We start from the raw sequence: 23,888 nt of genomic DNA on the forward strand, positions 1-23,888 counted from the left end.
AGACCCCCCCTCTGACGCATTGTTTGTTCTTCCTTGCAGATTATGAAGAACACGGCGAATCAAAGATCTACACGTCACCGGACTGAAAACTGTTCTAACAGTAGTGTTCTCGTTCGAACGCTATCCTTGGTAAGGCAAGTCGTGCAGTAGAAGTGCAACTGTCCGAACGCTAGGGCAATACCGTCTGGATGTGGCCTTGTTATGGAAGCTTTCAGCGCTATTTTGGAAAGACGGTTGCAGTTGACCGTCCGGACGACCTCCAGTATTTTGATCATAACTTTCTGCTCAAATATCGGATTGGGATGAAATTGGTGTCATTGGAAAGCTAACGAAAAGCTATATAAACTGATTATTCAGACGGCCAAGATAAACGTCCGGACATGCGCCCAAAAACGTTCGGACGCTCGCCCAGAGTCTGAATCAATGTTGGAGTAGGATTTGTAAAGCCTATATAAAGAGGGCTCTAGGCTTGCTTTTTGTACAAAATTTGATAGAGAATTCCATAGTTTTTTGAGAGGGTATTTAGGGAGAGTCGAAGATCCGCTAGCTCTCAAGCCGTTGAAAGGTGTGCTCAAGTGTTCGTGTGAAGTCTATATTAGGGGTTGGCCCTAAGGTAAATGAATCCATCAAAAACCCTTTCAGGTGGAAGATCTGGTTGGGAGGCATTCGTGTTGGGTTACACGTTAGAGTTAGAGGTATGACTACTGCATAAGGGTATGTGAGTACGAGTGTCTTGTAACTAGCTTTGTTTTTGGATTGTGGATTCCCTGGGTTTGGTTGCCCCGGAGTGGTTTTCTCTTCATAGAGTTTCCACTTCGTAACAATTCTCTTGTCTTATTTAAATTTCGCATTTAAGATATTTGTTTACGCACAAACACACACACTTGGTTTGTTTTAGAAGTCAATAATTATTTTTAATTGGTATCAAAGCTTGGTACACTTTGTTTTAGATTTATTTCTTGAGTGTGATCCTTATCTCTTTTGTGACTTCTATTTTTTTATTACACCTTTTTATCATGGATTTCTCTCAGTTATCTGAAGAAAATTAAGATATTGAGCTCTCTAAAGTTTTTGCTAAATTAGATAAAATTATTTCTCCAAAAGAGCTCAAAAAGGTGAAGCAAGAAAAAGTGTCTTTGATTGTTCAGTTATCTGAATTACATACTTTGATTGACTCTTTAAAATCTGAGAATACCATGCTATTTGACATTATTGATACACTTGAGAATAAATTAAAAGAATCTAAAGATCTCTTGAAAAAATTCTCTAGTGATAATTTAAAGAGCATGCTTTGTATTCATTCAGATATTCCTAACAAGCCTGATTTAGTTGTTGAAAATTTGAGTGCTTCTACTTGACATGCTTTTGATTCTAAATTAGATTCTATTATTTTTAAGCCTGTGATAGTAGACACTGCTTGTTTGGATAATTCTGAAAATTCTCGCTTAAATAATTGTGTGAAGCCCAACTCCAAGGATTCGAGAACACAAGGTAAGTTTGTTCCTATTTGTCATCATTGTGGGAAGGTTGGTCATCTTAGACCAAAGTGTTATCTGTTAAAATCCCACAGACCTTGGAAGAAGCAGGAGGATTCCAGAAAGGGCTTTATTGAGAAAACCTCTTCAGATAAATATGTTCCACCCTATAGGAGGCATATATCTCAAAGAGGTAAGGACTTTGTTATTTGTGATAATGCTAATCTTAAATTTGCAAAGCCCTTCGAGAAGTATTTCAGCAAACGAAGTTAGCCTACCTGCTTTCATTGTGGTGTCTCTGGACACATCAGGCCACACTGTCCTCAGATCCGACATCAGCAGCCTCGGATCAGGAAAACAGAGCAAAAGACAGGTAAGTCTAGCTCTAATCCTTCCAAGCCTCATCATGCTTTTCGGCAACAATGGCATTATCCTCAAAGGGGTTCTCCCTCTTGCCGTCAATGTGGTAAGTATGGCCGAATGCTTTAGAATGAAGCCTCACAAGCCCATGAAGAATCAGACCAATGAAGAGTGTCCTAGTCAGACTGATCAATTTGGACATGGCTCACACCCCTACCTTATAGGTAGAGAAGGTATGGGTAAGGAAGGATGAGACCATTCACCCCTTGAGGGGGAGTGGACTCACCTAGTAGGTGAGGTCTCCCATGCCTAGGATTTTGATTCCTAAATCCTAGTGCATGTTAGGTATGTTTGCATTGCATCTTTATATAATCTTATCTCATTAATGCTTTGCATGTTGTTGTGGAACCACCTTTTCTATCCCTATATTCCCTCTTGTTTGTCTTGAGGAAATTCTGCAGGTATTAAATAGGGATGATAGTAAAAGCATGTTGTGGCGGCTGCTTTTCTATTTTGGTACTATCAAACCTCTCTCCCTGAGGTTAGGTTTGTTTTTACCTTACATGCTTGGTCTATATTATCCTCTTTATTGTGAAGCATGTTTGTTTTTTTAATAAAAAAAATTGGAGGAGAAGATGCAGAATTTTATTTTTTTTATATTGTATGTGTTTTTGCCTGATATCTTAGTTCATTGTGCATTAATTGAATATGCTTATATATGATTGAGAGTTTATGTCTGATATCTGCTAAGTTTTCCTGTGCATCTTAATGCTAGATAATTGCTTTTCTCATACGATGAAAAATTGTGCACTATCCAAAGCTCCCCTAAGGTGCATTTTTTTCTCTCTGACTTTTAGCTTCTGAAAATTCTATTGAGAGAGATTTTTTTTTGCTAAGATGGTCAAATTGACCAACTCGCTAGTTGAACCTAGAACCCATAAATTTCGGCATTTTTTCTAGGTTGTAGCACCAAGTGATAAAAAGCATTCAAAATTGAATAAATATGGATAAATAAAAAGATCCATTGCTTTTGTGCTATAAATCTATTCTTGAACTTGTCCCTATAGAAACAATCAGTGACCAAATCATTGCAGAAATAAACGGTCACTAAAGGACGAAGTAAAAGAAAAGTGCTGCAGCTTAGCGGGAGTGTATCAGATGAGGGTGGCTAGGCCCTAGTGAAATAAAGTTTGACTTTTGACTGATCTAACATTGATTTTCTCTCTTATGTAGAAAATTCGGTTACTTTAAGTCATATTAGTAAACTTCATACCTTATTGAGAAAGCTTTCACACACACATGCATTGCATGAGTTAAGTTTACTATTGAAAAATTTCTATCTGTAGGGAAATTTTTGTGCTTATTGACTCTTAACTTTCAATTATATCTTGGTATATTTTTGAAATGCTATTTGACTATTTTTTAAATTATTTATACATGCGTGTTCTGAAGCTAACATTAGGAAAAAAAAAAATTCTGCATATTTCCCTCTGTTTTTCAACTTCTAGTGTGAAGCATCCGGACGGACATGTTCTTGCGTCAGGATGTGCTTGGCTCTGTTGATCTCTTATCTGACATCATGTCGTCCGGACGAGTATGTACCACGTCCAGACGCGAGCTTTTTGCTTTCTCTGCCAAACACACACACACTATTTTTTTTTTGTTCTATCATGTTGTGTTGCGTGTGTTTTCTCTCGGACTGATCCCGAGATTTTGGCATTCTCTGCACATCTTTTCTCATTCCCAGGTATTTCCTTTGACTTTCCTTATTCTATTAAGCTTTGGTTCTTTTTAGAATATTGGAATCTTTAATTGATTATGATTTGAGAGATTGTGCATGAATATCTTTTTCTGTCTTTATGTTGGATGGATATTACTAATCTGTGTCTTTTGGATTGTTAAATCTACTTTTGTATTTCTTTATGCATCCAATTGACAGCCATCATAATACCACATTCTTTTTGAAACTAATAGGATCTAATATTTCCTTGTGGTGTTATTTTTGGATAGATTTCTGTTTAAATATTTTCAAGAATATGTTGTCCAGCGGCTTCCAGCATAGTGTCAGACAGAGGGCTCTTTTGAAAATAGACATGTGTTGAAATCATATGTTCCAGAGATCCCAAATTTTAGATGAGCTCATTCCCCCCGCTCATACAGAGTCTTAAATAACTTCTTCCTCTAGATCTGCACCAGCTAGAGATTCAGAGGTGAATCTTCTTTATCATCTTGCAGATCACTTGTCTAGAGGATTTCTTTCTGCGGATGCTCAGTTTCTAGCAAGAAGACTCAAGTGACTGAAACTTTTCAGTCTATGGTTTCCCAGCTTCAGGAGCTAGAAGCCAAAGTAGTTCAAATCCAGCTTTTTATACGGTTTTCTCTCTGTTACTTGATTTCAGTGGATTAGCAAGATTTGGTACTTGGAGGATTTTTGTTCTTCTCTTTTGGGCCACTTCCAGACTCTTCTCTAGTTTCATATTGTTTTGGATTTTAGAACGTTTTTGACTGTGGTCTTTATATACTCTGGTTACCCTTGTTCTGTTGAGACATCATGGGAGAGTATTTTAATATTGTGGTCTTTCTATACTCTGTTTACCCTTTGTCCCTTTGCGACAAAAATGGGGAGTATATGTTAGTTTTTGGACCGGGAATGTATTTTTAATTGGTCTAGTGATTTTTGTCCCAGAATGGCCAAAGGGGGAGTTTGTTAGTTTTTGATCGACAACATTCTGTTGACAAAATCACTATTATGTAATGTTGCTGCTTTCACAGGGATGTCGTATATTTCAGAGTCTTCAGATATTCAGAGTTTATTTCTTTGATGTGGAAAGAGCCGTATTATGACAAGTTGCAAGTGTCACAAACTTCATGAAGGCTATTTCAGTGTTCAAGGAAGATATTGTGCAGATTCCAACTCAGAGAAGTAGGATCTGTTGTGAGTTTAAAAGAGTACTCACAAGCGCACAAATCGTTTGCAATATAGTGTGTGCAAGTGCGAGGTCGAATTCACAGGAAAATGGTCAAAAGTTAGTGTTTTGCTTAATCAATCTTTTTGGTTTCCACTTGAACACCCAAAGAACATTAAGCTTAGGGTGTCATTCAAGTTTCTCAACCATAAACCTTAGAACCATTAAATGAATCCAACTCAAAGATAAATCACAAAGAGTACCCATTTGAAATCAAATCATCCATTGTATCCATTCAAAGAATAAATCACAATGGATATCATCTTTCAAACTGATAAAACAATGTATCCATTGGTTGAAACATATAAAATGTCCTATTTCTACCACCAACCACATTCATTGCAAAAGATAAAGCATTAATTAAATGGAACTTGAACAACATAATGATATAGCATTAAATGTGCAAGTAGTACTACAAGAGTGTGAGTGTCATCAATGGAGAGGTTTCATCCTCAACCTTAGTTGAAAGTTCTAGCCTCCCATGACTAAGAACACCACAAAATCTTGAAGAACAAACATGAAAATAGAAGAAAAGCTTTACAAAGAGAAGTATCTAAAGAGAAGAGCTACAGAAACAAACTACAAAATGCACGAAATTTAACTTAGCTACTGCTCTGAGAATCGCTCTCCAACAAGGAGGCATGGCTATGGCATTATAGAAGAAAGCTAGGGTTAGAAACCCATGTAAAATGACTCCTCTAACCCCCTCTAGGGTTCCTTTCTTACTAGAGACAACCAAGGTCATGAAACCAGCATGTTCTGCTGCGAAAATCAGAGGGAGAAGTGCTTTTTGTCATGGAGAAGCTCCTGATTGGGTGTTCTGGCGCGCTTCTGCAACAGTCAGTTCTGGGAAAAATTGATCGATCGACTTTCCAGGACTTTCGAATTTCCAAGCATTTCCTCATGAATTTTGCCATTCCTCACTTATTGACCTATAAAACACAAAAACTAACCAAAACATCAGAAAATAACAAGGCCAAAGGTCTAACTAATGTAAATTAAGGGATCCAAATACACAATATTTGACACTCATCAAATACCCCCAAACTTATATTTTGCTAGTCCCTTAGCAAAACAAAATGAAAAACAAAATTAAAGCATGAAACATAAATCCTCTTTCATGGGAGAAACAATTGCATTTAGCATATGCAACAAGCCTTTTAAACCCCTAGGACTCCCTAGTGGACGAGTGAAGTCTCGTGAGGGTTTGCCAGAAATGATACCCACAAACATTGAAATGCTGTATTATCAATTGAGCAAAAATCCACATTCAAACACATGGTTCACACATCATGAGCATGTTTAACAAAATGAATATTACATTATCATGTTGTCAAAAATCGATCAAGTCATAGTTGAAAAATTGAGACAACACATGCTCAAAAGTGTAGGGTGTGAATAACATAGAATCATGAGGTTTCAATTTTTCTCAAAGCATGTGTATCCAAAAACTCACAGGAGTTCCATAAGATGAATATAACCAAGGCTTAAATGTGCAATTACTTTTATTCATTATTTTTGTGTCGGCTGTGCAATGCTTAACTCCCTTAAGCTTTCTAATTGACCCATGTAACGAGTGTTGGGCCAGTGACTCCCAAACCAGATGGTTTTAGGGCACTAGATGTAAAACATCCCTAGGGGCTTAATTACTCAAGTCAAAAAGGCTTCGAAGTCAAACTAGCCAAACAAACAACCAACCTGAAATTCTCATCTTTTTACTCGAACACCCAATGCTTAGTGAGGCAAGGGGCCTGGTTACTCAATAAGAACTCAAATTGGTGATATTATTCTACGCCTTTTTTTTTTCTTTTTTTCTTTTTTACAAAAATGAGCCACGGTTTCATCAACAAGTCATCCTACAAGTCTCAAGACACATTCTCAAATCAAATTTCATGCCTCACAGATCCTATGCTAAAGTGCTTGTGCTAAATGATTTAAACATGTCAAGTCTCTCTAATCCAACAGATGAGTCAAAAGATTTCAGATTTTAATGACATGCAAAATTTAATATGTTAGACAAACCAATGATATGCAAACCATAGTAAAATGTAACCATGCTCAACTAACAATAAGGATTTTTTTTTTTTTTTTTTTTAAAGCAGACAAAACAAAATATCAAACAAAAATAATCATTGATAACAGACAGGAATGTCTACCCCACCCCCAAACTAAAATGACATAATGTCCCCAATGTGACTAGAGATACAATACTGAAATGGTGACGCAAGTTGGGCACACTGCAAGAGAACACTCCCCCAAACTTGAATGGTAGACACTGTCCTGAAAATCAAAATTAAAACAAAAGAAACAAGATCAAATGATAAGGAAAAATAATGAGGGTTGCCTCCCACAAGCGCTAAGTTTTCAGTCTTCAGCCAGACTCTCCATCTTGATGACAATCACTCCGAGTAACTCAGATCCTCCAAAAGGGTCGTCTCAACCTTCGGGCTCTGCAACTCCAAAAATGGCTTCAGTCTTTGTCCGTTCACCTTGAAAGTATTTCCATTCTTTGGATCCTCAATCTCAATGGCCCCATGAGAGAAAACTGAACGAAAAAATGAATGGGTCTGTCCATCGAGATCGGAGTTTCCCTGGAAACAGATGCAGACGTGAATTGTAAAGAAGAACTTTCTGACCAGGTTCAAAAGATCGTCTCAAGATGTTTTGGTCATGAGTCTTCCTCATCCGTGCTTTGTATATCCTAGCACAGTCATATGCATCATTCCTTAGTTCTTCCAACTCATTGAGTTGTAGCTTCCTTAGTGAGCCAGCCTTTGTGAGATCAAAATTCAGCTGCTTAATGGCCCAGTAAGCTCTGTGCTCCAACTCCACTAGCAGATGACATGATTTGTCTTAGACAAGACAGTAGGTTGACATGCCAATCGGTGTCTTGAATGCTGTCCGGTACGCCCATAATGCATCGTTCAAACGAAGAGACCAATCTTTCCTTGATGGGTTCACCGTCTTCTCCAAAATCCTCTTGATCTCTTTGTTTGAAACCTCCACTTGACCACTCGTCTGAAGGTGATAGGGAGTGGCAACCTTGTGCATGATGCAATACTTTGTCATCAGCTGCTCGAAGACCCGGTTGCAGAAATGCATTCCACCATCACTAATGATTGCTCGAGGAGTACCAAAATGAGCAAATATAATGTCTTTTAAAAACTGGACCACAACTCCGTGGTCATTGGTCTTGCAGGCAGCAGCCTCCACCCATTTGGACACATAGTCCACTGCAACAAGAATGTACAGATAGCCGAAGGAGTTTGGGAAAGGTCCCATGAAATCGATTCCCCACACATCAAAGATTTCGACAATAAGAATGGGGTTGAGAGGCATCATATTTAGGCGTGAAATACTCCCTAGATTCTGACAACGCTCGCATGAGACACAATAAGTGTGAGCGTCCTGAAAGATGGTCAACCAATAAAATCCGCACTGCAAAATCTTTGCAGCGGTCTTCTTCGCACTGAAGTGGCCTCCACAGGCATGATCATGACAGAAGGAGATGAAATTGGATTGGTCAGGCTTGGGGATGCATCTCCTAATGATCTAATCGGGACAATAATTGAACTGATAAGGATCATCCCAGAAAAAGTACTTCATCATGGACATGAATTTGGACTTATCTTGCCACCCCCAATGCAAAGGCATTTGACCGGTGACAAGATAGTTTACTACGTCAGCAAACCAAGGTTAGTGAGTGTGAGCAATATGCATCAGCTGCTCATCCGGGAAAGTCTTAGAGATGGGGGTGGCCTCCTCAGTGAAATCCACAGTAATCCTTGAGAGATGATCGGCCACCACATTTTTGAAACCCTTTTTGTCCCGAATTTCAATGTCGAACTCTTGCAACAGCAAAATCCACCGAATGAGGCGAGATTTAGCATCCTTTTTGGAGAAAAGATACTTCAATGCCGCGTGATCCAAGTAGATGATGACTTTCGATCCCAACAAGTATATTATGCTACTTTTGTTAAAATCGTGGATTTATATTACTCTGTTTACCCTGGTCCTTCTGAGACTGTTAGGGACGTAATTTTTATTGCAGTTGGTTTTTATCACTCTGTTTTACCCTTTCTCCCTTTGTGACAAAAAGTTGGAGTAATTTTTGGACCGGGAGTGTATTTCCAAACAGGTCAAGTGATTTTTGTCCCAGAATGGCCAAAGGGGGAGTTTGTTAGTTTGTAATTGGCCTCATTCTGTTGGACAAAATCACTTGTATGTAAAGATGCTTTCTAACAGGGATTCCGCTATTCAGAAATGTTTCAGAAGACTCTGCACTGCTTGCAAGTCAGAAGAATCGGTTCCCTCTCAGCCGTTCGGATGACGTGTCATCCCGTTCGGACGCTCATCTGTCCACTGTTCCATCCGTCCGGATGACGTATCATACCGTCTGGACGTCCGACAGACCAAGCATCATTCGTCCGGACGACGTGGATCTCCGTCCGGACCCTCCACTGTATCGAGAAGCTTCTGTTCCAGCTTGCATCCGTCCAGACGACTTAGTAGCTCGTCCGGACTCCTCTTAGTATTCGAACAAGCTTTAGATTCTTTCCAAAATCAAATATGGGAAGATTACTGCAACCGTCCGGACAACGTGGATTCCCATTCGGACAAGAATCGCAATTCAAATACAACCGTCCGGACGTCTATCAGCATGGTTCGGACGTACGCTCAACAGTTACTGAAATTGCGTGTTGAAGATTAACCGTCCGGATGGCCTTCCTCATGGTCCGGACGGCGCGAAGCCTTAATAAGGAAATTACTTGCAGCGGACGGGCGACCGTCTAGACGATGTTTCATCTGGTTCGGACGCGGCTCTCAAACAGGAAAGATTTTTAGCGAAAATCTTAGAAATTCTAGTCGCACAGTTGTCCGTCCGGACGGCCCATGTTCACCATCCGGACGGGCACCCGTATATTTCACAGCAGTTGCCCATTTGAACCTCAGCCTATAAATAGAGGCCCCTGGGCATTGAGAACTGCAAGAATTCAGTATTGAATTCCACTAGAGCTTAGAGAGTATTTTGTAAGATTATTGGAGCTGATCTGTTCTCTCTATAACCGTTGTTGTGTGCTGTTGCAGCGCTAAAACTGAAGTCTATCTTAGGGGTCAGCCCTAAGGTAAAGGATTCCATTGAAGACCCCTTCAGGTAGGAGACTTGGTTGGGAGGCGTTCGTGTTGGGTTACACGTTAGAGAGCAAGGTACGACCTTTGCATCAGGGGTATGTGAGTGTTACTGCTTTGTATTTAGTCTTGTCTTCTGAATAGTGAATATCCTGGGTTTGGCTGACCCAGAGTGGTTTTTCTCTTTATTGAGTTTCCACTTCGTCAACAAAATATCTGTCTCTTTTAATTCCGCATTGTGATATTTTGTTGCACACTATTGCACACACTTGCCTTTTATTTTTAGAAGTCAATTTCTATTTTCAACAAGTACAAGACAGACAAAGGCCTTACAAACATGAAAATAGCTTACGTAACTCATGCAATGCGTATGTGTGCGAAGGCTTTCTCAAAAGGTATGACTTTCACATATATGACAAAAAGCAACCAGATTTTCTAGACAATAGAGAAAATCAGTGAAAGATTAGTCAAAAGTCAAACCTTATAAATTACTAGGGCCTAGCCACCCTCATTTGATACACTCTCCCTAAGATGCACCACTTAAATGTTTTACTTGTACCATGAAGGACAGAGTAAAATTTTACTTGCACCATGAAGGACAAAGTATATTGCTAAATCAGCACATAAGCAGTGAATATACGCATTTTGCACAGAATTCATAATAGTAACTACTTGATTCTTTTGGTGCTGCAACCTAGAGAGTGCCAGAATTTTTAGGTTCTAGGTTCAACTAGCATCTTGGTCAATTTGACCATCTTGTCAAAAACGTCTCTCTTGTTTAGAGTAACCAGAAGCGAAAGGTCAGAGAGGAAAAATACATACCTTTGGGGAGCCCAGGATAGTGCACGGAGTTATCACATGAGAAAAACAACTATCATTCATAAAATGTGAGCAGGAAAACTTTGCATATGTCAGACTTATGTTCTCAACCACATGTAAGAATAATTCATCAAAGCACAATGAATTACTAAACCAGAAAAGATACCTGAGATAGCTGACACACTTTTGAAAGAACTACCCTGCTTACAAAAACAACTCCCAAAACATTTTATATATATATAAACAACATCATGCTAGTGGAGGACAAAACTTACAACAACAAAAGTCTTATCCATGCATGGAAAAGCATGTCTAGGACATGTCACAAACACTAATGGCTTTTCGAAGGGACTCAAACCTGCTACCATCTAGAGGTTTGGTAAGAATGTCAGCCAATTGGTGTTCAGTGGGAATGAATGAGAGAGATACTACCTCGGATTCCACAAGACCACGCAAGAAGTGATGTCTGATGTCGATATGCTTGGTTCGAGAGTGCTGAACGGGATTCTTGGAAATATTTATTGCACTAGTATTATCACAATTGATAATCATGGCATCTTGAGAGAATCCATAGTCACCTAGTAGTGTCTTCATCCACAATAATTGGGTACAACAGCTTCCCGCAGCAATATATTCAGCCTCAGCAGTGGAGAGAGATATAGAGGCTTGTTCCTTACTCATCCATGCCACAAGATTGTTTCCCACATAGAAGCATCCCCCTGAGGTGCTATTTCTATCGTCAGCATTTCTAGCCCAGTCTGCATCAGAATAACCTGCAACAACAAGATTTGCTTCCTTGATGATACGCTTGACTGCAGTGAGGTGAGATTCCTTAGGATTTTCCTGAAAGCGAGCACAAACTCCCACACTGAAGGCAATGTCTGGTCGGCTAGCTGTAAGATATAAGAGACTCCCTATCATACTCCTGTAAAGAGATTGATCAACTGGTTTCCCTGCACGATCACTACTAATCTTGACACTAGTGCACATGGGACTTCAGGCACGACTCTTTCCATCTAGACCAAAATGTTTAACCAGATCCTTAGCATATTTGGATTGGGAGATGAAGATGCCTTCAACTTTGTTTGACTTGAAGACCAAGAAAATAGTTCAGCTCACCAATCATGCTCATCTCAAATTCTTGTTTCATCTCCTCAGAAAATTCATGGGCAAGAGAATCTAAAGTAGCTCAAAAAATAATGTCATCAACATAGATTTGAGCAATGAGCTTGTGAGTACCTTGATTTCTAATAAACAAGGTTCGATCAGCCTGTCCTCTTGTAAATCCCTTGGCCAAGAGATATGTGGTGAGGCACTCGTACCATGCCCGAGGAGCCTGCTTAAGCCCATATAGAGCTTTCTTTAGCTTGTACACATGATGGGGATGATGAGGATCTTGAAATCCTTTTGGCTGCTCTACATAAACAACTTCTTGAAGAAACCCATTCAGGAATGCACTCTTTACATCCATTTAATACAACTTGAAACCAAGATGGCAAGCAATGGAGAGAAGAATTCTGATGGATTCTAATCTGGCAACTGGGGAAAAAGTTTCATCAAAGTCTACTCGCTCTATCTGAGTATATCCCTAGGCAACAAGACATGCTTTATTCCGGACCATAGTACCATTCTCATCTGTTTTGTTCTTGAAAATCCACTTGGTACCAATGATATTATGTTCCGCAGGACGGGGAACCAAAGTCCAGACATCATTTTTGGTGAATTGATGGAGCTCATCATGCATGGCAGACACCCAGCTTTCATCTTGTAGGGATTCGTCAACTTTCTTGGGCTCTGTTTGGGTGAGGTAGCAGCTGTAGGAAACTTGATTAGCTACTTCACTGGTAGGCTGAATGACTCTGTTTCTTAGCCTACGCTCTTCATTCATGGTCCTAAGAAGCTGCTGAGGAGGATGATTAAGCTTCACCCATGACTGCTTAGGAGGATTTGCAGGAGTATCCTCATCTTCGAAAGTACTGGCAATGCTATCTGCAGTTGTGGGAGTAGAAGGAGATTCGGCTGGGGACACACTTAAAGAAGCCTTGAGAATGTTAGTTGAAGTTACTGGCGGTTCTGCTGATTGGTTCCTCAACTTCTTCATCATTAATAACAACACTGATAGGTTCCATGACAGTCTCTGTTCTTTTATTGAAAACCCTGTAAGCACGACTGTTTGTGGAATACCCAAGGAATATACCTTCATCACTTTTGGGATCAAATTTCCCAAGATTTTTCCTGTCACAAAGGATATAGCATTACTTCCAAAAGTTCTGAAATACTTTACCGTGGGTTTCTTACCTCGCCAAATTTCATAAGGAGTCTTGTTTGTCTCAGGCCTCAGGTAGACTCTGTTGATAATATGACATGCAGTATTAACTGCTTCTCCCCCAAAGTGTTGAGCGAGATTCTTTGAGTGGATCATCACACGAGCCATCTCCTGAATCACCCTGTTCTTTCGTTCTACGACTCCATTCTGCTGAGGAGTGATGGGGGAGGAAAATTCCCGCTTGATTCTATATGAATTACAGAATTCTTCAAATTTTGAATTTTTGAATTCCCCTCCCTGAACATTGCGAACTCTCATAATCTGGCAGTTCTGCTAAACCTGAATCTTCTTAAATAAATGTTGAGCTGCATCAAAAGTATCAGATTTTTCTCGAAGAGGAATAGCCCATGTATATCGAGAGAAATCATTCACAATTACCAGTATATACCTTCTCCCACCTAGACTAGCAGTTCTAATGGGACCCATTTGATCCATATGCAGTAATTCTAAATTTCTGGAAGTATGAATACCTGAGGTCTTTTTATGAGCTGCTCGAGTCTGTTTCCCAAGTTGACAAGGACCACAGATTCCTTTTCCAGGCTTCTCCATTTTGGGCAGATCTTTGACAATATCTTTACTAGCAATCTCCAACAAGTCTGTGAAATTTGGATGCCCCAACCTTTCATGCCACAGTTCACTGTTATCTATGGTTGCTTTATTGCAAAAAATTTGAGGATCTGCAGTGAGACCACAAAGACCATAGCAATTGTCAGCAGTTCTTTCTCCCCCCATAAGCCACTTGCCACTGCTGTAAAAAATGTTACATTCCTTTTTGGAGAATTGTATCACCAAATCATTGTCACAAAATTGGCTGATGCTGAGAAGATTTGCCTTGAGCCCTTCTACATACAGAGCTTCCTGAGATGTCGCGAGACCTGGAATGTCAATGATTCCTTTTCCAATAACCTTAGATTGGCTCCCATCTCCATAGGTGATTCTTCCTCCTTTCCCATCTGAACTTCTTTCAGTAGAGTCTTATCACCTGTCATGTGTTTAGAACAACCACTATCCAAATACCACAAACAACTATCAAGTATTTTTAGGGCAGTATGAGCAACTAAACATAGATTATCTTCCTTTTTACCCAAATTTGTTTGGAAGCTTTCTTGTAATTATTTACCAGGACAGATCTTTGTTCATTAGGGGTGAGGTATGCTAACTTCTCACTGATGAGCTTAACCTGATCACTCAACTTTTTGACTTGTTCTTCAAAACTTGGTTCATCTTTTCTAGGGGCATGAGTTTTGTTCCAAAGTTTTTGAGACCTAATCTGGAAACAATTTGGACGAATATGACCAGTAACACCACAGTGGTGACATGTAGGTATAGAATGATTGGCCCCTTTATCCCCACAAGTAGACTGAGTATGATTATGAGATATGCTAGGCTTATTGAACATAGTTCTATGAACAGACATAGCATGAGAAATGGATGCAACTTTATCAATAGTCAAATCAGACATGATAGAAGTCAAACATAATAACACTCAAGAAATTAATCTTTTTAGAGTGTACCAAGCTCTGATACCAATTGAAAAATCATAATGACTTCTAACTCAAAGTAAGTTTGTGTGCACAGAGTGTTAACAAAATAATAGCAATGCAGAATTTAAACAACACAAGATTTTTGTTAATGAAGTGGAAACTCAATATGAGAAAAACCACTTCGGGGAAGCCAAACCCAAACCCAAAATATCCATTATTCAGAAGACAAGACTAGTTACAAAGTAGTAGCACTCATATACCCTTGATGCAGTGGTCGTACCTTGAACTCTGACGCGTAACCCAACACGAACGCCTCCCAACCAAGTCTCCTACCTGAAGGGGTCTTCAATGGAATCCTTTACCTTAGGGCCAACCCCTAAGATAGACTTCAGATCAGTGTGGTAACAGTACACACAATAATGGCTTTAGAGAGACTAACTCAGCTCAATAATCGCACAATATTACTCTCTAAGTACTAAAGGAATTCAATTCCGAATTCTTGCAGTTCTTAAGCCTAGGGGCCTCTATTTATAGGCTAAGGGTTCAAATGAGCATCTAGCTTGATAAAATTGGGCGCCGTCCGGACGGTAGTCATAAGCCGTCCGGACGGACAACTGTGCAATCGAAATTTCAAAAATTTCACTGAAATTCTTTCCTAATTCGAGCCGCGTCCGAAAGGTGTTGCCCTGTCGTCTAGACGGTCACACTTCCACTGCAAGTAATTTTCATATAGAGGCTTCGTGCGTCCGAACCAAGGGAATGCGCGTCCGAACGGTCAATCTAATGCACGCAATTTCCATATCTGATGCTCTCACGTCTGGACCATGCTGACTGGCATCCGGACGTCTGGATTTGAATGCGATACTTGCCTTATGGATGAGTGCGTCCGGAAGGGAATCCACGTCGTCCGGACAGTTGTAGCAATCTTCCAATATATGTGTTTTGGAAAGAAATCCTGAAGCTTGGTCGAACACTGAGTGTCGTCTGACCGGTTGCTGAAACGTCTGGACGGATGCAAGCTGGAAAATAGTTCGACGCTTCTTGACACAGGGAAGGTCCGGATGGAAAGTTCTCGTCGTCCAGACGGATGATGCTGTGGACAATTGGGCATCTGGACGGTATATCATGTCGTTCGGACGGATGGTGCTTTGGACAGTTCGGCGTCCGGACGGTATATCACGTCGTCCGGACGGCTGGCAAGGAACCGGATTTTCTAACTTGTAGATTGAGCAGAATATTCTGGAAGCACTCTGAATAGCGGAATCCCTGTTTAAAAAGCATCATTACAAAGAAGTGATTTTGTCTAACAAAATGTGGCCAACACAAAAACTAACAGAACGTATACACATCCGGCTTAACCCTACTCTTAATCATTTCATCGTACACCTTCAGTGCATTCTCATGCTGCCCACATTTCACAAACCCATGAATCAAAATATTATACACCGTCACATTGGGCCTCCTGTCGATCCAAATTCCACTGCTACCGCTATGTACTTTGAATAAAAAATCATTGACATTGCTGACATTTCTATTGGGAACCATATCAGGCGTGCTATTCTAACCGTTGGAATGGCATAAACGGATCCTTTCCAGTTCATTTGAACTGGAAAGCATCCAGTTCCTTATAGTGTATGGGCATTTTTGTCTTTTCACATTTTTTTTGGACAAAAGTACCCCTACACCATAAGGAACTGGATACTGTCCAGTTCATTTGAACTTGAGAGGATCCTAATACTGGAATTGCACTAGGTGTCTAATCGTAGTTAACAATGAATACTGAATAGTTAGATTTTCTGCTACAATCTTCTTTTCAATGCATCTGTCTTCAGCTGCTCAAAAATGTCTCTTCATAATCTCTGCGATATTTTCAAAAATCAATTCAATATTTGATTTACTTTAGAAACCCTTTCAACAGTCATAAATCATTGCATTGCAAGCGGAAAAGAAAAAACAAATCACATCTAAGAAGGTTGCCGCATTGGTAACAATGAATTTTAAAAAAGTGATAATGAGATAAATCCTCGTAGCTGGTTTTGAGCGTTGATCCCATTCTTCATGTTTCTTCTCTCTCTTCTGAATCTCTCAAAAGCTGAGATGGGTCGGCTTGTGCCATTTTCTAGAAGAAAGGACGAGGCTTGACATGGCGGAGCTGGATCAAGACCCACCTTTCCCTCGTCTTCAATAAGAAATTCGACCTCAAGAACCTCCTCAGCGTTCTGGGTTGTTGAACCCTTCAGGGGCAGGGGCTGGAGGCCATGAAGTGGAAGAGGTAACTGAGGTCATCGAAGCAGTAGGAGGCGGCGAGTGTGTGGGCCATCCATTCGAATGTGGAGTGGTCGTGGCGGAAGGATTCAATGGAGGCCTAGTTGAAGATGTGGAAGTCGTAGTGGGTGAGCGAAGGGTGGTGGCGGAGCTTGGACTTGAGGAAGTGGAGGAGGTGGGCGTGTACTGTGTGGTCGAAGAGAGTGAGAGTGGGGAGCACAGTGGGAGGCGTTGGCGGAGGTGCTGGGAAAGAGGGGTTTGGGATTGGATAGAGTGTTGGTGGTGGTGGTCGTTTCCATAATTGGAGAGGTTTGGGTTTCAGGAGCTTCTTGAAACCCATTTGCCAGTATTTTCGCAGACAGATATGTGAACAGTGCAATGCTACATGTAGCGTTGCACTATTCACAGAACTAAGCAAAATCTATTCTAGCTTTTGTTTACATAATCCAATTGAGTGTGTTTTTAACCTTTTGTTTAGTTATTTTAGCTTAAAGTTACAAATAGCTAATCCATTGGGAGTGCTCTTATATCAAAGTATGTAACGAATTACCAAGGCTCGCGGCATTGTAAATTCATGATGAAGGCTATCACGGCAGATATTATGACATAGTTTAGGCAATCAAATTTAGTTGTCTTTACTTAAAAAAATAAAAAAAAATAAAAAAAATAGTTGTGTTTAATAGTAATGGGCATTGACAAGCTAATAATTGATACAATCCATGAAGATTCTTAGTTATTATCCAACATTTTAGTACATTAAAGAGTCATATGTGATGACTCCATTGTAGTTGAATGATCTGCTGGTGATCTTGGTGGAGAAATCAAGAAAGGCTTGGGTGGGATTTGTAAGGGATCGAGGCTTACTTTCAACAGATCCACAACTCTACTCATTGATGGTCGGCTTGAGGGATCCGTCTGTATGCACCACAAACTTACTATTATCATCTTCTTTGCACTTTCTTTATCTTCTTCATTCATAAGGCCGTGCAATCCTAGTTCTTCATCTTGTTCAAGGCGCTTGTAAATCCAATGTGGAAAAAATAATTCACTAGTGCGATCAACCCCGATATCAATATTCTTTCTCCCCCCGACCATTTCTAAAACCATCATTCCGTAGCTATAAACATCTGACTTGTGAGAGACTCTTCCAAAATTTCTAGAAAATAGTTCTGGAGCTACATATCCTGCAGTTCCTCTTACACCCAACATGGATATGATACTCTCTTCTTTAGCGCATATTTTTGCGAGGCCAAAATCAGAAATTTTTGGGCAGAAGTTCTCATCCAGAAGAATGTTGTGAGGTTTGATATCAAAATGCAAGATTCGTGTGTTGCAGCCTCTATGTAAGTACTCTAGTCCACGAGCAATGCCAAGTGCAATCTTGTGTATAGTCTCCCATTCCAATCGACAATCAGCCTTGGAGGGATTTTCTTTGTATATGAACTTCTCGAGAGATCCATTAGGCATAAACTCATAGATGAGAGCTCTTTCAGAACCCTCAAAGCAAAAGCCCATAAGAGTGACAATGTTGACATGGGAGGTCCTACTAATGCTTGCAACTTCGTTGATGAATTCCTCTCCATTACCTCTTGATTCTTTTAGAACCTTCACTGCCACAAGACAACCATCTTGTAACTTCCCCTTGTAGACACCACCAAAGCCCCCTTCGCCTAATTTATTTCTGAATAAGTTGGTCATTTTCTTGATATCTGAGTGACTGTATCTTCTAATGGCAAGAGGTTCATTGTTCCTTAGAAAGGCCTCGACATTCTTATGGGTTTGACTTTCCTTTTTCCAAATAATTCTACTAGATAAGAGCTTTCTCTTGAAGCAGCATAATATTGTAAACATCAGGATTCCAATTCCAATTCCAGCAGATAAAGTAACTGTAATCAAAGAATAGAAATTCTGAAATTATGTAGTGCATAAACCAAAGTAATTCAAACTAGCTATAGCGGGTGTTCTAAACCTTGAAAAAATTCGATTGAAGAAGTATCTTACCTGATACTATTATTACTTTCATTCTGCGACTCAATGCATCTAAAATTGTAAAGAGTATTAGTTTTTTATTTGAAATAATAAAGCACTTAAGTAACTGTAATCAAATAATAGAAATTCTGAAATTATGTAGTGCATAAACCAGAGTAATTCAAACTAGCTATAGCGGGTGTTCTAAACCTTGAAAAAATTCGACTGAAGAAGTATCTTACCCGATACTGGTATCACTTTGATGCTGCGATTCCCTGCATCTAAAGTTGTAAAGAATATTAGTTTTAGTTGAAATAATATAGCACTTAAGTGAAAGACTCACAGAGCCAAATTGACATGATTTGAAATCTCAACAATATTTAACAATGATCTATGAAGATAATTCCACATATATATCTTATAGAGATTCATAATAAGAAAGATAATTCTATTACAAATAACCCAGAGGGTATTGAATCTTAATTAGCTAAAGCTAATGCTGCAAAAAGAGTGCATTGTGGTTTGCAGCATGAAATGATATAGCAGCAAGTCATACATGCATGCATTACGAATAATAGTTAGGTTTATATGCATTCTTTTTGGATTACATGTGCGATACAAGCCTCAAGTAGAACTTAATTACCTTCGAAAAAGACTTGCAAGAGGAAGGTGTCTAAAAACTTATATACACATGGTTAAGATTGTACTTAAGTAATGTAGGACACTTAAGATCGTAACAATTTGTGTAGATGTGAGTGAGTGTGTATGGCCGTGCATGTCTTCTGACATTTACCTGCTCTACTTCTGCATTTGAATCAATTTGCATGTCTTCTGACATTTACCTTATTATTGTTATGACAAAACTAATTTTAGGGATACCTAATAAAACAGAAAATAGCATAATAGAAAATAACATAATCACACAAGACACCAAGATTTAAATGATTCGGCTTAATAAGCCTACATCTACTGGCGGAGACGATCCGGAGAATATTCACTAACAAAAGATGGAGTACAAAGAGTAGTACAAAGAAAAACCACCCAAACCCAAAAGTCCTAATACACCCAAATCTCACTCTCACACAAAAGAGAAAAATATACAAAAAAGAGAAACTCTCTTTCTCTCTAAGTGTTGCACGGCACCTCAAACATGAGAAAACACAAGTAAGAATGTGTATTCAGCAACTCAAGTTTCTGCCTTTCTCTATCTCAAAATGACCGAACGTGCCTTCAATATATAAATTGTCTAAGTCGATTAAAATACTTCACCATGAAGTAAAGTCAAAAAACTTCTATATGAAGTAAACTAAGAGACAACGGGGCTAAGAGAAAACCCACAAAACAGCTACCATGAAATGGGCCCACCACAAGACTTGTGAAAATACAAGTCATTCTCGCTACAATTATTATGGTCCCCTAAAAAAATTTCAATGCAGTTCGACCCCTGGGCTTGTTGTGCTAAGAAAAATCTACCATATGACTATCCAAGGCAACTTGAAATCTAGGATCAGTATATTTCTAATTCTTAAGAATGGAAGGAGCCTGTAATGCTCAAACTTAAGACAATTTATTTTAAATGAACGGTCAAGATTACGCCATATATATCTCTATTTTTAGGGAAAAAAAAAATAAAAGGGTTTCTTCGACCTACCACCCCCTCCCGCCAGGACTTTTTTGGGTGGTCGACAACCCCAAGCTCGTTATAGGATGGTAGACCACCCCCCATAACCTTTTTTTTTTTTTTTTTTTGTGACCAGCAACCTTAAATCTTGAAGTGGTCAAGCTACCCACAAAAGCCTTTAAGGGTGGTTGTCCACCCCTTCAAGAGTTTTGAGAGTGTTGCGGCTACCCTCAAAAGCTTTGAAGATAATTAGTCATCTTCAAAAAACTTTTGGAAATGGTCTGCCACACAAAGAAAAGGCGAGTTATGGGGTGGCCGGGTAGTACTCCTCAAGATGAAGGGCATGCAATTCCTAAAATCTTAACTATTTATTTAAAATAAACGATCAAAATTATGATGCGTCATCGATTGGGAAATAAAAATGTTTTTCGAAAGGGGCTTATTTGGCCAATCACCTTAAGGGTGTCGTCCGCCACCCATGAACCACCTTCCAAAAAAGTCTTAAAAGACTGGTCGGTTGTAGTGACTAAGATTTCATAAAGAGTTTATTTTAGGTTATAAGCTGATGCAAGACATGCGGTCCCCACAAAAAAAAATATTATTTATTTATTTATTTATTTTATAATCTTTTCCTTTTTAGGATTAGGTTTACTATTGCTACTAGGATTAGGTTTATTATTACTACTAGGATTAGGTTTACTTTCTCAGCAAGTATTTCTCTTCTATAAATAGGCTTGCTTATTATGTAAAATTGAAGGCACTGAATATTATTATCAAATTTAAAGAATTCTCTCTCAAATACTCTGTGGAGTTTTATTTTTCTTTTAGCATGCATGCTTGTTTTATCTTTTGGGTAGAAGACAAAGACGCTTTTCCTTGCAGAATCAAAGACATGCTCCTTGGTTAGTTACCTTAGTCTCTCCGCTACGTTAGTACTTGTCTTTGAAGTACTAACCAAAGAGCAAAGACTTTGGATTGTCGATTAAGTGCAAATTAATCTCAAGTATAATGTCTAATTTAGAACCTTATATGTATTCCAAGCTTTAGTAATTAAAGATATCATAGTATGGTATTATAGTTCAATACAACCGGAACTATTAAATTAACGCTTAAAGTATGAAATTAAATTATGATTTAGGGTATTTGTCTTAGAGATTACAATTTATCCCCTCAAGATGAAGGGCATGCAATTCCTAAAATCTTAACTGTTTATTTAAAATAAACGGTCAAAATTATGTTGTGTGAACCATTGGGAAATAAAAATATTTTTCAAAAGGGGCTTATCAAAAAAAAAAAGTGAGAGTGGTCAACCATCATTTAAAAGGTTTGAAAAATGGTCAGAATAGTACCCCTTTTTAGGGGTGATTGATTGGGCTCTTTTTCTTTTTTTCTTTTTTTTAAAAAAAAAATTGTTTTTTTAACTCCAAATGAATAATACGGCATAACTATGACCGTTCATTAAAATGAATTTTTTTGAAGTTACAACCACTACAATTTTAACAATTACAGAAAATCCTAAATCAGTGAACAATTCATGTCGCATAATGCACGTGGATCCCACGTGAGAACAGGCAGGTCATGTAATCATGCCATTGAATTTCTTTACACTTTTTGTAAGTATCATTTCCCCTCTTTCTTTCTTTTCTTTTAACTTTAACCCAAAAAAAAAAAAAAAAAAAAAAAAAAAAAACTACTCTTGTCGGAGCAATAGGGAGCGTACCTTTGCAGCGTTCACCACTGATGCTGCCATCCTCGCAAAAGCACAAGAACTTGTTGTCCTCCCCTGTACTGTTGTACCCACAATACCCACCGGAGCTCTCACAGGTAAGGCAATCCTGAAGCGGCTTCCAATTAAGCACAAACCCATTTTTTATGGCCCCAATAAACCCACTACTCAGATTAGTCATATCGTTATGAGGATCGATCTCCGTCCTCATCACAGTCGACACCACTTTCTCCTTGCAAGTACTTGCCCATTCAAACCCTTCCGCCGTCTCTTCCCCCTCCACAAAAACAAAAGACCGGTAATGCCTATTATATGATCCCCCCAAGCACGCTATGTAAGGCATGAATGTTGTGTTGGAGGAACTGCAGTTAAAGTAAAAACTAAGGTTCAGATCCCCACCGGAAAATTTAAAGTTCAATGGCAGCTTGTCGAGGGTAACGTTGTGACGCACCCTCGGACACGATTGGTTCGCAACGTCAATGTCGACGAGCGTGAGGGTGTATTGAGTATAATCTATTTCCTTTACGTAGAATGTATGGTCGGGCGAAGCAAGTATAAGTTTATCGCCGGCCGATGAGCACGTGAGACCGAAGCCCTTGTAGCCACAATATGATTCATCGGAGGTGGCGTTATCACCGTGCAGCCAAAAGGGGTACCTGACCATGATCGAAACGTCGCCGCAATGGTGCGGGGCGCATAGTGGTGAGAAAGAAGTAGAATTGGTGGCTAAGGAGTTGAGGAAGAAGAGAGATAGAATAAGGAGGAGCAAGCTTAGAGGCTGTGACATTAATTGTGAAATGTTTGAAACGAAGATACACAAATTGAAGTGGGTAACTTATATATATATATAAGCTTGTGTTGGAATTGCGGAATGGTCCCTTTCTTTTGTGCTATTTACTATTTAGACCTCAACCCCTATAAGATGGAAAAATGTTAGATTTACAATACCAATACAACAACTGCACAACAACCATTCACATGAGGGTGGGTCTTACACACTGGGATCCACCTTCATGTGAGAGGTTGTTGTGCAGTTGTTGTGATGGTGTAGTACAAGAATCAAATCCCTTACATGTGGCAAAGTCTGCAACATCATATCTTGAAAAAAAAAAAAAAAAGTAAACATATTCTTTTCAAATTATCATTTCATTATAAATATTTTTTTAAACTATCAATTGTATCGATGCCCCCTAAATTATCAAAAAAAAATGTTAATGTTTTCAAGACAAACAAAAAGATAAAAATGACCATTTTTTTTCAATAAGATGTCCTCATAATTTTTTTTTTTTAAAAAAAAAAAACGAAAAAAAAATGAAATTTTAAAAAGAAATTAAAATAAATAAACGACAAAACATTGGAAAGAAAACGAAAAAAAAAACAATATGAAAATTAAAAAAAAAATGAAAAGCTGGTTTTTTTTTTTTTTTTTTTTTTTAAGTTTTAAGTTTTATAATTTTATGAACGATATTTTTATAATTTTAGCATTACTAGAGAAGAGATATATTCAGATGGTGAGCCGATAATAGAAACTGTTAGAATATACGGAAATATTTTCCGTATATTCCATATTTGGTCGATATTGTAAATTTGTAATATTCTCTATTTACGGGTTAATTGTAATCAAATCATGGGGATTTGATTACCATATTTGTATTTACTCTAAATCCTATAATCTCAACAGAAACAACCTAATTCCTATAGATAAATGATTGTTGTTCAACTCCTGACACAACTCGTTTACAACTGCA

General features: G+C 38.8%; 1 protein-coding gene across 1 annotated transcript; it reads right to left on the reverse strand.

Annotated features, from left to right (window-relative positions):
• Positions 1-17,483: 17,483 nt before the first annotated feature.
• LOC133867171 (LEAF RUST 10 DISEASE-RESISTANCE LOCUS RECEPTOR-LIKE PROTEIN KINASE-like 2.1) lies at positions 17,484-22,865 on the reverse strand. The gene is made up of 4 exons (XM_062303869.1): positions 22,135-22,865; positions 19,036-19,074; positions 18,827-18,865; positions 17,484-18,711 (listed from the first exon to the last, which is right to left on the reverse strand). Exons 1-4 carry the CDS (start codon positions 22,802-22,804, stop codon positions 17,582-17,584), a joined length of 1,878 nt encoding a protein of 625 aa, XP_062159853.1. The 5' UTR covers positions 22,805-22,865; the 3' UTR covers positions 17,484-17,581.
• Positions 22,866-23,888: the final 1,023 nt, after the last annotated feature.

The sequence above is a fragment of the Alnus glutinosa genome, chromosome 4 (assembly GCF_958979055.1).
Source record: "Alnus glutinosa chromosome 4, dhAlnGlut1.1, whole genome shotgun sequence".
NCBI lineage: Eukaryota > Viridiplantae > Streptophyta > Magnoliopsida > Fagales > Betulaceae > Alnus > Alnus glutinosa.

Excerpts from the sequence above, each read along its gene's own strand:
- LOC133867171 (XM_062303869.1), bottom strand. The coding sequence starts at position 22,804 with ATGGTCAGGTACCCCTTTTGGCTGCACGGTGATAACGCCACCTCCGAT. Across the intron at positions 19,075-22,134 it reads CAGTGGTGAACGCTGCAAAG|ATGCAGGGAATCGCAGCATC; the intron begins GTACGCTCCCTA and ends TTACAACTTTAG. Across the intron at positions 18,866-19,035 it reads CAAAGTGATACCAGTATCGG|ATGCATTGAGTCGCAGAATG; the intron begins GTAAGATACTTC and ends TTACAATTTTAG.